The 12,136-nt window shown below is 43.7% G+C and overlaps 1 protein-coding gene across 1 annotated transcript; it reads left to right on the forward strand.

Moving 5' to 3' along the window:
* Positions 1 to 56: 56 nt before the first annotated feature.
* On the forward strand, positions 57 to 10,037 carry METTL3 (methyltransferase 3, N6-adenosine-methyltransferase complex catalytic subunit; the record flags this gene model as incomplete). The annotated part of the gene is made up of 8 exons (XM_057426055.1): positions 57 to 232; positions 2,413 to 2,644; positions 6,436 to 6,623; positions 7,201 to 7,239; positions 7,345 to 7,453; positions 8,441 to 8,506; positions 8,593 to 8,705; positions 9,922 to 10,037. Coding segments are annotated over 8 exons (1,035 nt in total), but the record flags the coding sequence as incomplete, so codon positions are not given.
* Between the last annotated feature and the right edge of the window lie 2,099 nt (positions 10,038 to 12,136).

Genomic DNA, 12,136 nt, shown 5'->3' on the forward strand with positions numbered 1-12,136 from the left:
TCTCTATGGGTCTGTGTCTCTGGGTCGGTGTCCATGGGTCTGTCGCTGTGGGTCAGGTGAGCCAGGAGATCCTGGAGCTGCTCAACACGACGACGGCGAAGGAGCAATCCATCGTGGAGAAGTTCCGGTCCCGCGGGCGCGCCCAGGTCCAGGAGTTCTGCGACCACGGCACCAAGGAGGAGTGCGTGAGGGCCAGCGGCGCCGAGCGGCCCTGCCGCCGCCTGCACTTCCGGTGAGACCCATAGCGACCCATAGCGACCCATAGACCCATAGACCCATAGAGACCCATAGAGACCCATAGAGACCCATAGAGACCCATAGCGACCCATAGAGACCCATAGAGACACATAGAGACCCATAGAGACCCATAGAGACCCATAGAGACCCATAGCGACCCATAGCGACCCATAGCGGGACCCATAGAGACCCATAGAGACCCATAGAGTGACCCATAGAGACATAGAGCCAGAGTGCGTGAGGGCCAGCGGCGCCGAGCGGCCCTGCCGCCGCCTGCACTTCCGGTGAGACCCATAGCGACCCATAGCGACCCATAGCGGGACCCATAGAGACCCATAGAGACCCATAGAGAGACCCATAGAGTGACCCATAGAGACCCATAGAGACACCCATAGAGCGACCCATGCAGCCATAGACCCATAGAGCCATCCATAGAGCCACAGAGCCACCCATAAACCCATAGGGTGACCCATACATGACCCATAGAGCCATCCATAGAGCCATAGAGTGACCCATAGAGCCACGCATAGACCCATAGAGCGACCCATAGAGCCACACATAGAGCCATAGACCCATAGAGCCATAAAGCGACCCATAGAGCCACAGAGTGACCCATAGACCCATAGGGCCACTCATAGAGCCATAGAGCAACCCATAGAGCCATAGACCCGTAGAGCCATAGAGCAACCCATAGAGTGACCCATAGAGCCATAGAGTGACCCATAGAGCCATAGAGCAACCCATAGAGCCATAGAGTGACCCATAGAGCCATAGAGCGACCCATAGAGCCATAGAGCGACCCACAGAGCCATAGAGCAACCCATATAGCCATAGAGCGACCCATAGAGCCATAGAGCCACCCATACAGCCATAGACCCATAGAGCCACCCATATAGCCATAGTGACCCATAGAGCCATAGAGTGACCCATAGAGCCATAGAGTGACCCATAGAGCGACCCATAGAGCCATAGAGCCATAGAGCCACCCATAGAGCCATAGAGCGACCCATAGAGCCACAGAGTGACCCATAGACCCATAGAGCCACCCATAGAGCCGTAGAGTGACCCATAGAGCCATAGACCCATAGAGCCACACATAGACCCATACAGTGACCCATACAGCCACCCATAGAGCCATAGAGCGACCCATAGAGTCACCCACAGAGCCATAGAGCCACCCATAGAGCCATAGAGCCATAGAGCCACCCATAAACCCATAGAGTGACCCATCCATAGACACATAGAGCCTCCCATAGACCCATAGAGCCACCCACAGAGCCATAGAGCGACCCATAGAGCCATAGAGCCATAGAGCCACCCATAGAGCCGTAGAGCGACCCATAGAGCCATGCATAGACCCATAGAGCGACCCATAGAGCCATAGACCCATAGAGCCACCCATATAGCCATAGTGACCCATAGAGCCATAGAGTGACCCATAGAGCCATAGAGTGACCCATAGAGCGACCCATAGAGCCATAGAGCCATAGAGCCACCCATAGAGCCATAGACCCATAGAGCCACCCATAAACCCATAGAGTGACTCATCCATAGACCCATAGAGCCACCCATAGACCCATAGAGCCACCCACAGAGCCATAGAGCAACCCATAGAGTCACCCATAGAGCCACTCATAGAGCGACCCATAGAGCCATAGAGTGACCCATAGAGTGACCCATAGAGCCATAGACCCATAGAGCCACCCATAGACCCATAGACCCATAGAGCCACCCATATAGCCATAGTGACCCATAGAGCCATAGAGTGACCCATAGAGTGACCCATAGAGCCATAGAGCGACCCATAGAGCCACAGAATGACCCATAGAGCCACCCATAGAGCCGTAGAGCGACCCATAGAGCCATAGAGTGACCCATAGAGCCATAGAGCGACCCATAGAGCGACCCATAGAGCCATAGAGCCACCGAGCCACCCATAGAGCCATAGAGCGACCCATAGAGCCACAGAATGACCCATAGAGCCACCCATAGAGCCGTAGAGCGACCCATAGAGCCATAGAGTGACCCATAGAGCGACCCATAGAGCCATAGAGCCATGGAGCGACCCATAGAGCCCCGTTCCCCGCCCATAGCTCCACAGATCCCTGTTGTCTAAGGACCCGCGTGGCCCCCAATGCCCCGCAACGTCCGCGCGTGCCCACCCCACAACCACAGGCGCATCATCAACAAGCACACGGACGAGTCCCTGGGGGACTGCTCCTTCCTCAACACCTGCTTCCACATGGACACCTGCAAGTACGTGCACTACGAGATCGACGCCGGCCCCACGGCGCCGCCCCACAGCCCCCCCGCCGCCGCCCCACGCCAGCGCAGCCCCCCCCCCAAGGAGCTGGCCCGGCCCCCCGGGGGGAGCGACGCGGGCGCCGATCGGCTCTTCCCACCGCAGGTAATGGGGAGCAGGGGGGGATTGCAAGGGGGGTGGTGGAATTGGGGGAAATTTCGAAGGAATTCGGGTGGATTTGGGTGAATTTTGTTGGGATTCTGTTGAATTTTGTTGGGATTTGGGTGAATTTTGTTGGGATTCTGTTGAATTTTGTTGGAATTTGGGTGAATTTTGTTGGGATTTTCAGGAAGTGTCTTGAATTTTGTTGGAATTTAATGAATTATGTTGGATTTTGTTGAATTTTGTTGGAATTTTGTTGAATTTTGTTGGAATTCGGGTGGATTTGGGTGAATTTTGTTGGGATTTTCAGGAAGTGTCTTGAATTTTGTTGGAATTTGATGAATTTTGTTGGATTTTGTTGAATTTTGTTGGAATTTGGGTGAATTTTGGGTGAATTTTGTTGGGATTTTCAGGAAGTGTCTTGAATTTTGTTGGAATTTGGGTGAATTTTGTTGGGATTTTCAGGAAGTGTCTTGAATTTTGTTGGAATTTAATGAATTATGTTGGATTTTGTTGAATTTTGTTGGAATTTTGTTGAATTTTGTTGGAATTTGGGTGAATTTTGTTGGGATTTTCAGGAAGTGTCTTGAATTTTGTTGGAATTTGATGAATTTTGTTGGATTTTGTTGAATTTTGTTGGAATTTGGGTGAATTTTGGGTGAATTTTGTTGGGATTTTCAGGAAGTGTCTTGAATTTTGTTGGAATTTGATGAATTTTGTTGAATTTTGTTGGAATTCTGTTGAATTTTGTTGGAATTCTGTTGAATTTTGTTGGAATTTGGGTGAATTTTGGGTGAATTTTGTTGGGATTTTCAGGAAGTGTCTTGAATTTTGTTGGAATTTGATGAATTTTGTTGAATTTTGTTGGAATTCTGTTGAATTTTGTTGGAATTCTGTTGAATTTTGTTTGAATTTTGTTGGGATTTTCAGGAAGTGTCTTGAATTTTGTTGGAATTTTGTTGTATTTTGATGAATTTAGTTGTATTTTGATGAATTTAGTTGTATTTTGATGAATTTAGTTGTATTTTGATGGAATTTTGCTGTATTTTGATGAATTTAGTTGTATTTTGATGAATTTAGTTGTATTTTGATGAATTTAGTTGTACTTTGATGAATTTAGTTGTATTTTGATGAATTTAGTTGTACTTTGATGAATTTAGTTGTATTTTGATGAATTTAGTTGTATTTTGATGAATTTAGTTGTATTTTGATGAATTTAGTTGTACTTTGATGAATTTAGTTGTATTTTGATGGACTTTTGCTGTATTTTGATGAATTTAGTTGTATTTTGATGAATTTAGTTGTATTTTGATGAATTTAGTTGTATTTTGATGAATTTAGTTGTACTTTGATGAATTTAGTTGTATTTTGATGGAATTTAGTTGTATTTTGATGAATTTAGTTGTATTTTGATGGAATTTAGTTGTATTTTGATGAATTTAGTTGTATTTTGATGAATTTAGTTGTATTTTGATGGATTTAGTTGTATTTTGATGAATTTAGTTGTATTTTGATGAATTTAGTTGTACTTTGATGAATTTAGTTGTATTTTGATGGACTTTTGCTGTATTTTGATGAATTTAGTTGTATTTTGATGAATTTAGTTGTATTTTGATGAATTTAGTTGTATTTTGATGGAATTTAGTTGTACTTTGATGAATTTAGTTGTACTTTGATGGAATTTAGTTGTATTTTGATGGAATTTAGTTGTATTTTGATGGAATTTAGTTGTACTTTGATGAATTTAGTTGTATTTTGATGGAATTTAGTTGTATTTTGATGAATTTAGTTGTATTTTGATGAATTTAGTTGTACTTTGATGAATTTAGTTGTATTTTGATGGACTTTTGCTGTATTTTGATGAATTTAGTTGTATTTTGATGAATTTAGTTGTATTTTGATGAATTTAGTTGTACTTTGATGAATTTAGTTGTATTTTGATGAATTTAGTTGTACTTTGATGAATTTAGTTGTATTTTGATGGACTTTTGCTGTATTTTGATGAATTTAGTTGTATTTTGATGAATTTAGTTGTATTTTGATGGACTTTTGCTGTATTTTGATGAATTTAGTTGTATTTTGATGGAATTTAGTTGTATTTTGATGAATTTAGTTGTATTTTGATGGAATTTAGTTGTATTTTGATGGACTTTTGCTGTATTTTGATGAATTTAGTTGTATTTTGATGAATTTAGTTGTATTTTGATGGACTTTTGCTGTATTTTGATGAATTTAGTTGTATTTTGATGAATTTAGTTGTATTTTGATGAATTTAGTTGTATTTTGATGAATTTAGTTGTATTTTGATGAATTTAGTTGTATTTTGATGAATTTAGTTGTATTTTGATGGAATTTAGTTGTATTTTGATGGACTTTTGCTGTATTTTGATGAATTTAGTTGTATTTTGATGGATTTAGTTGTATTTTGATGGATTTAGTTGTATTTTGATGAATTTAGTTGTATTTTGATGGAATTTAGTTGTATTTTGATGAATTTAGTTGTATTTTGATGGACTTTTGCTGTATTTTGATGAATTTAGTTGTACTTTGATGAATTTAGTTGTATTTTGATGGAATTTAGTTGTATTTTGATGAATTTAGTTGTATTTTGATGAATTTAGTTGTATTTTGATGAATTTAGTTGTATTTTGATGAATTTAGTTGTATTTTGATGAATTTAGTTGTATTTTGATGAATTTAGTTGTATTTTGATGGAATTTAGTTGTATTTTGATGAATTTAGTTGTATTTTGATGAATTTAGTTGTATTTTGATGAATTTAGTTGTACTTTGATGAATTTAGTTGTATTTTGATGGACTTTTGCTGTATTTTGATGAATTTAGTTGTATTTTGATGAATTTAGTTGTACTTTGATGGAATTTAGTTGTATTTTGATGAATTTAGTTGTATTTTGATGAATTTAGTTGTATTTTGATGAATTTAGTTGTATTTTGATGGACTTTTGCTGTATTTTGATGAATTTAGTTGTATTTTGATGAATTTAGTTGTATTTTGATGAATTTAGTTGTATTTTGATGGAATTTAGTTGTATTTTGATGAATTTAGTTGTATTTTGATGAATTTAGTTGTATTTTGATGAATTTAGTTGTATTTTGATGGATTTAGTTGTATTTTGATGGATTTAGTTGTATTTTGATGAATTTAGTTGTATTTTGATGAATTTAGTTGTACTTTGATGAATTTAGTTGTACTTTGATGAATTTAGTTGTATTTTGATGAATTTAGTTGTATTTTGATGAATTTAGTTGTATTTTGATGGAATTTAGTTGTATTTTGATGAATTTAGTTGTATTTTGATGGACTTTTGCTGTATTTTGATGAATTTAGTTGTATTTTGATGAATTTAGTTGTATTTTGATGGACTTTTGCTGTATTTTGATGAATTTAGTTGTATTTTGATGGAATTTAGTTGTATTTTGATGAATTTAGTTGTATTTTGATGGAATTTAGTTGTATTTTGATGGACTTTTGCTGTATTTTGATGAATTTAGTTGTATTTTGATGAATTTAGTTGTATTTTGATGGACTTTTGCTGTATTTTGATGAATTTAGTTGTATTTTGATGAATTTAGTTGTATTTTGATGAATTTAGTTGTATTTTGATGAATTTAGTTGTATTTTGATGAATTTAGTTGTATTTTGATGAATTTAGTTGTATTTTGATGGAATTTAGTTGTATTTTGATGGACTTTTGCTGTATTTTGATGAATTTAGTTGTATTTTGATGGACTTTTGAGGCATCCTGCTGAATTTCGGTGTGTCCCCTTCCCCAGTGGATCTGCTGCGACATCCGGTACCTGGACGTGAGCATCCTGGGCAAGTTCGCGGTGGTGATGGCCGACCCGCCCTGGGACATCCACATGGAGCTGCCCTACGGGACGCTCACCGACGACGAGATGCGGCGCCTCAACATCCCCGTGCTGCAGGACGAGGGCTTCCTCTTCCTATGGGTCACTGGGAGGTCGACAACAACCCCACTCCCATCGGGGGCGGGGGGGGGGCTTCCATTGGGGTCTTTGTTGGGGTCTTCCATTGGGGTCTTCGTTGGGGTCTTCCATTGGGGTCTTCGTTGGGGTCTTCCATTGGGATCTTCCATTGGGGTCTTTGTTGGGGTCTTCCATTGGGGTCTTCCATTGAGGTCTTCGTTGGGGTCTTCTTTGGGATCTTCCATTGGGGTCTTTGTTGGGGTCTTCTTTGGGGTCTTCCATTGGGATCTTCCATTGGGGTCTTCTTTGGGGTTTTCATTGGGGTCTTCTTTGGGGTCTTCCATTGGGGTCTGCGTTGGGGTCTTCTTTGGGGCCTTCCATTGGGGTCCGCATTGGGGTCTTCTTTGGGGTCTTCCATTGGGGTCTTGTTGGGACCCAAAACCCCTTTATTGACCCAAAACCCCTTTATTGACCCCAAACCCCCTTTATTGACCCAAAACCCCTTTATTGACCCAAAACCCCTTTATTGACCCCAAACCCCTTTATTGACCCCAAACCCCCCGTTTTTGGCCCCAAAACCCCCTTAGTGACCCCACGCCCTCCTCCCCACAGGGCCATGGAGCTGGGCCGCGAATGCCTCAACCTCTGGGGGTGAGTTTTGGGGCTCCCCAAAATCGCCCCTTTTTTCACCCCCAAAATGGCCTCTTTTCACCCCAAAGTGACCCAAAACGGCCCGTTTTCCCCCCAAACGGGCAGGTACGAGCGCGTCGATGAGATCATCTGGGTGAAGACCAATCAGCTGCAGCGCATCATCCGCACCGGCCGCACCGGGCACTGGCTCAACCACGGCAAGGAGCATTGCTTGGTATGGGGCAGGGCTTTGGGGGAAAAAGCGCGATTTTGGGTCATTTTGGGGGAGAAAAGGGCGATTTGGGGTCATTTTGGGGGGAAAAGGGAGATTTTGGGTCATTTTGGGGTGGAAAACGGGGATTTTGAGTCATTTTTTGGGGGAAAAGGGGGATTTTGGGTCATTTTGGGGTGGAAAAGGGGGATTCTGTGTCCGGGAGGGGGGTTTTGGGGTGGAAAAGGGGATTTTGGGTCCGGGAGGGGGGGGGTTGGGGTGAAAAAGGGGGATTTTGGGGTGGAAAAGTGATTTTTTTTGGGGGTGGAAAAGGGGGGTTTTGGGGTTCTAGCGTGGGATTTTGGGGTGGAAATGGAGGATTTGGGGTTCTAGAGTGGGGGTTTGGGGTGAAAAAGGGGGAATTTGGGGTGGAAAAGTGATTTTTTTGGGGGTGGAAAAGGGGGATTTTGGGGTGGAAAAGTGATTTTTTGGGGAGGAAAAGGGCGATTTTGGGGTCCTGGAGTCGGGTTTTGGGGTTGAAAAGGATTTGGGTGTCCTAGAGTGGGGTTTGGGGTGAAAAAAAGGGATTTTGGGGTCCTGGAGTCGGGTTTTGGGGTGAAAAAGGGCGATTTGGGGGTTCTAGAGTGGGATTTTGGGGTGGAAAAGGATTTTTTTTGGGGTTCTGGGTGGGGTTTGGGGTGAAAAGGGGGATTTTGGGGGGGTTCTAGAGTGGGATTTTGGGGTGGAAAGGGGGGATTTTGGGGTCCTGGAGTCGGGTTTTGGGGTGAAAAAGGGGGATTTTGGGGGTTCTAGAGTGGGATTTTGGGGTGAAAAGGGTGGATTTTGGGGGTTCTAGAGTGGGATTTTGGGGTGAAAAGGGTGGATTTTGGGGTTCCCAAAGCTGCCTTTTGGGGCGCAGAAGTCAGATTTCGGTCTCAAGAGGTCTCCTTTTGGGTCCAGAAAGTGGGATTTTGGGTCATTTTGGGTCAAAAAAACCCCTCCTTTTCCTAGGTGGGGGTGAAGGGCAACCCCCAAGGCTTCAACCGCGGCTTGGACTGCGACGTCATCGTGGCCGAGGTTACCCCCCCCCCCCCGTTAATGACGTCGCCGATGACGTCACTAATTAGCACGGCGTTATGCTAATGAGGGGCGTGGCCAATCAGGTGCGCTCGACGAGCCACAAGCCCGACGAGATCTACGGCATGATCGAGCGGCTCTCGCCCGGCACGCGCAAGATCGAGCTCTTCGGGCGGCCACACAACGTCCAGCCCAACTGGTACCGCTCATTAGCATCTCATTAGCATCTCATTAGCGCCTGATTAGCATCTAATTAACGGCTAATCAGCGGCTGATTAACCCAGCGTTGGGAGCTCGTTGATAGTTGCTGAATAGCTCGGTTAAAGCGACTTGGTAGCGCAATGAGAACGCGTTAATAGCTAAGTAATAGCGTCTAATTAGCGACTAATTAACGGCTAATTAATCGATCGTTGATAGCTTGCTGATAGTTGCTGAATAGCTCGTTTAAAGCGATTTGGTAGTTCAATGATAACGCATTAATAGCTAATTAATAATTAATGGATCACATTAGCGGCTAGTTAGGGACTAATTAACGGCTAATTAATCGATCGTTGATAGCTTGTTGATAGTTGCTTAATAGCTCGTTTAAAGCGACTTGGTTGCTCAATAATAGCTAATTAATAAGTACTAATTAATGGATCCCATTAACGACTAATGGTGAATGAACAATTAGTATCTCCCTAATAGTTGATTGATAGCGCACTGATAATGAACAGGCAAGAGCTAATTAACAGCTCATTAGTGGCTAATTGAGTCAATTAATGGCTCCCTAATAATTAATAACTAGCTAATAGTTAATGGTTAATTGACAGCTAATTAATAGCACCTTAATGGTTAATTAATAGTTAATTAACGGTTCCCTAATAGTTAATAGCTCCCTAATAATTAATGGCTAAATAATACCTAATTATCTAGCTCATTAATGGCTATTTAAGTAAAGTCATGGCTTCCTAATAATTAACAGTTTGCTAAGAGTTAATTAATGGCTAATTGATAGCTAATTAATAGCGCATTAGTGGCTAACTAATAGTCAAATAATGCCTCCTTAAAAGTCAATTAATAGCTCACTAATAGATAATGGTTAATTAATAGCTCCCTGATGGCTAATTAATCGTCAACTAATAGCTCCTTAATCGTTAATCGATAGCTCACTAGTAATTAATTGCTAACGATTAACCAATGACGCTAATTAAATAACGGTTAGCGAATCAATGCTTAACGGTCCTAACGACTCTGATTACTAATTAATTAACGGACCTGATTAATTAATGACCCCGATCAATGAACGCTGAGCTAAGGGGCCCACGTAACGAATTAGGGGTGACCTGACGAGCTCGGTTACTGAATTAATGGTTAATCGGTGGTTAATGAGCTAATTAATGACTAATTAATTAATTAATGCCCTAATTAATTAGGATCACGCTGGGGAACCAGCTGGACGGGATCCACCTGCTGGACCCGGACGTGGTGGCGCACTTCAAGCAGCTCTACCCCGACGGCGTCATCTCCAAGCCCAAAAACCTCTAGTTCCGCAGCCCCGATTTGGGCTCAAAACCCGCGGTTTTGGGTCTGCCATCAAGGCCACGATGACGTCATCTCCAAGCCCAAAAACCTCTAGTTCCGCAGCCCCGATTTGGGCTCAAAACCCGCGGTTTTGGGTCTGCCATCGGGGCCACGATGACGTCATCTCCAAGCCCAAAAACCTCTAGTTCCGCAGCCCCGATTTGGGCTCAAAACCCGCGGTTTTGGGTCCGCCATCGTGTCCACGATGACGTCATCTCCAAGCCCAAAAACCTCTAGTTCCGCAGCCCCGATTTGGGCTCAAAACCCGCGGTTTTGGGTCCGCCATCAAGGCCACGATGACGTCATCTCCAAGCCCAAAAACCTCTAGTTCCGCAGCCCCGATTTGGGCTCAAAACCCGCGGTTTTGGGTCCGCCATCAAGGCCACGATGACGTCATCTCCAAGCCCAAAAACCTCTAGTTCCGCAGCCCCGATTTGGGCTCAAACCCCGCGGTTTTGGGTCTGCAATAAAGGCCACGATGACGTCATCTCCAAGCCCAAAAACCTCTAGTTCCGCAGCCCCGATTTGGGCTCAAAACCCGCGGTTTTGGGTCCGCCATCAAGGCCACGATGACGTCATCTCCAAGCCCAAAAACCTCTAGTTCCGCAGCCCCGATTTGGGCTCAAAACCCGTGGTTTTGGGTCCGCCATCAGGGCCACGATGACCTCATCTCCAAGCCCAAAAACCTCTAGTTCCGCAGCCCCGATTTGGGCTCAAACCCCGCGGTTTTGGGTCTGCAATAACGGCGGGGCGGGACGGACGGCTCAGCTCTTGTTTGTCTTTGGGGGGGACGGGGGTTTTGGGGTGAAAAGGACCGTTTTGGGGCACGAAACCCCATTTTGGGGCTGAAAAGATCATTTTGGGGGCAAAAACCCACCATTTTGGGGCAAAAAAGATCATTTTGGAGGGCTAAAAAGCTGATTTATTGGGGCAAAAAAAACATTTTGGGGCTAAAAACCCCATTTATTGGGGCTAAAAACCCCATTTTGGGGCTGAAAAGCTCATTTTGGGGGGGCTAAAAACCCCATTTTGGGGCTAAAAACACCGTTTATTTGGGCTAAAAAGCTCATTTTGGGGGGCAAAAACCCCACATTTGGGGCTAAAATGCTCTTTTTGTGGGGCTAAAACCCCCCATTTTGGGGCTAAAAAGCTTATTTTGGGGGCAAAAAAAAACATTTTGGGGCTAAAATGCTCTTTTTGGGGGCAAAACCCCCATTTTTGGGCTAAAAAGCTCATTTTGGGGGGCTAAAACCCCCATTTTGGGGCTGAAAAGCTCATTTTGGGGGGCTAAAAACCCCATTTTTTTGAGATCCAAACCCTGTTTTTTGTGCTCCAAGACCTGTTTTGGGGCTAAAAAGCCTATTTTGGGGGTTCCAAACCTTGTTTTTTGTGCTCCAAGACCCCTTTTGGGGCTAAAAACCCCAATTTTGGGGTTCCAAACCATTTTGGGGCTAAAAACCCCATTTTGGGGTTCCAAACCTTGTTTTTTTGTGCTCCAAGACCCGTTTTGGGGCTAAAAAGACCATTTTGGGGTTCCAAACCTTGGTTTTTTGTGCTCCAAGACCCGTTTTGGGGCTAAAAAGCCCATTTTTGGGGTTCCAAACGTTGTTTCCTGTGCTCCAAGACCCAATTTGGGGCTAAAAAGCCCATTTTGGGGGTTCCAAAACCTGTTTTTTTGTGCTCCAAGACGAAGTTTTGGGGCTAAACAGCCCATATTTGGGGCTCTAAACCTTGTTTTTTTGTGCTCCAAGACCTGTTTTGGGGCTAAAAAGCCCGTTTTTGGGGTTCCAAACCTTGTTTTTTGTGCTCCAAGACCCGGTTTTGGGGCTAAAAAGCCCGGTTTTGGGGTTCCAAAGCCCATTTTGGTGCCAAAAGCTCCACTTCTCGTCTTCCAGGACCCGTATTTGATGCTCCAGGACCCATTTTTGGGGTGAAACCCCCCATTTTTAGGTCCCCAAGCCCCATTTTCGGGGTAAAACCACGCATTCTTGACTCCCCACAACCCATTTTGGGGCAAAACCCCCCATTTTTTGCCCTCCAAACCCCATTTCTGGGGTGAAAACCCCC

This window comes from Pezoporus wallicus, unplaced genomic scaffold, assembly GCF_028554395.1.
Source record: "Pezoporus wallicus isolate ANWC-B61680 ecotype Strahan unplaced genomic scaffold, APGP_CSIRO_Pwel_v1 contig_14051, whole genome shotgun sequence".
Classification (NCBI taxonomy): Eukaryota; Metazoa; Chordata; class Aves; order Psittaciformes; family Psittacidae; genus Pezoporus; species Pezoporus wallicus.